This window comes from Anopheles cruzii, unplaced genomic scaffold, assembly GCF_943734635.1.
Source record: "Anopheles cruzii unplaced genomic scaffold, idAnoCruzAS_RS32_06 scaffold03062_ctg1, whole genome shotgun sequence".
Lineage (NCBI taxonomy): Eukaryota > Metazoa > Arthropoda > Insecta > Diptera > Culicidae > Anopheles > Anopheles cruzii.
The window spans coordinates 1,145-2,501 of record NW_026456647.1 but is presented as its reverse complement, the minus strand read 5'-3'; the positions used below and the strand labels follow the sequence as shown (position 1 = coordinate 2,501).

At 47.8% G+C, this 1,357-nt stretch overlaps 1 protein-coding gene across 1 annotated transcript; it reads left to right on the top strand.

Annotated features, from left to right (window-relative positions):
- Positions 1-415: 415 nt before the first annotated feature.
- LOC128276922 (histone H3) lies at positions 416-867 on the top strand. Its single transcript, XM_053015381.1, has one exon. The coding sequence runs from the start codon at positions 457-459 to the stop codon at positions 865-867; it is 411 nt and encodes a 136-aa protein (XP_052871341.1). The 5' UTR covers positions 416-456.
- The last annotated feature ends 490 nt before the right edge of the window (positions 868-1,357 follow it).

The following is a 1,357-nucleotide window of genomic DNA, read 5'->3' as shown; positions in this document are numbered from 1 at the left end:
CAGTCAAAAAATAAACTTGCAATGAACAAAATTGAAAATTTTTCATATATTTATACTGCGCGGAAAGAGCAATTCCGTGGATGTGTACGTGAAAGTCGCATTCGACATTAGAATGGGTGCGTGAAGTCGCAAACGTTTGAGTGTGTGCGTGCGCGATGTGTCGATTGCTTTAAGCTGGTGTGTGTGGCGTTGCGCAGAGCTCTTAACGTGGATGTGTGCGTGAATTCGTTCGTTAACTTCCCTTGCAATGTGTGCGTGAATTCGTTCGTTAATACACCTGAGGATGTGTGCGTGAATTCGTTCGTTAATACACCTGAGGATGTGTACGTGAATTGTTCACCTATATAACCGGCAATTTTGTGAAAAATCGCATTCCGAAAGTGTCCGTACGTTCGAACCCAGGTTTCTCCGAAGTTTGGCAAAGTTTTACATCCGTTTAAAGACGTAGAAAAAGTGATGGCTCGTACCAAGCAGACAGCGCGCAAGTCCACCGGTGGCAAAGCGCCGCGTAAGCAATTGGCCACGAAAGCTGCACGGAAGAGTGCACCGGCCACCGGCGGTGTTAAGAAGCCGCATCGTTATCGGCCGGGAACCGTTGCCTTGCGTGAGATCCGTCGTTACCAGAAATCGACGGAGCTGCTGATCCGCAAGCTGCCTTTCCAGCGCCTGGTGCGTGAAATCGCGCAAGATTTCAAGACCGATCTGCGCTTCCAGAGTTCCGCCGTCATGGCTCTGCAAGAGGCCAGCGAAGCCTATCTGGTAGGCTTGTTCGAGGACACGAACTTGTGCGCCATCCACGCCAAGCGCGTTACGATTATGCCCAAGGACATCCAGCTGGCTCGGCGAATCCGTGGCGAGCGTGCGTAAATCGACTTGCATCGACTCCCGTGTTTGGAACACAAAAACGGCCCTTTTCAGGGCCACCAAATGTTCATTGAAAGAGAGTGCATTGTCGATTGCTTCGTTGGGTTTAGTTAATTGTCTTGATAGTTACTGTTTTTTTCCGTTTTCGTGTGATGCCCTATGGAAAAACTGGTACCATTATTAGGTTAAGTCAATTCAACCAGTAAGATTCGTCGCACAAATTGTGCAGTACCAAGGATGGAAGCAATTTTTAACCGTTTCCATTGTCATTCTGTGCGGCTTCATGTTCCATTTTTAGCCCAAGCTGTGGTGACGCTACGCGAGTGGCGCCATTTTGCGTGGCTTTGACAACGCGCTCTTTTGGTAGGGTTTCGAACTACTTTGATCGCTTGTGTTCGAAAATATGTCGACATAGGGCTGGGCTGGGTACTAAACCTGTCAGTTTCGATGATTGGAAAAAACCTTTTCCAATTCAATTTTCTTTTGATTCAGT

Coding starts and splice junctions, on each gene's coding strand:
- LOC128276922 (XM_053015381.1), top strand. CDS start 457: ATGGCTCGTACCAAGCAGACAGCGCGCAAGTCCACCGGTGGCAAAGCG.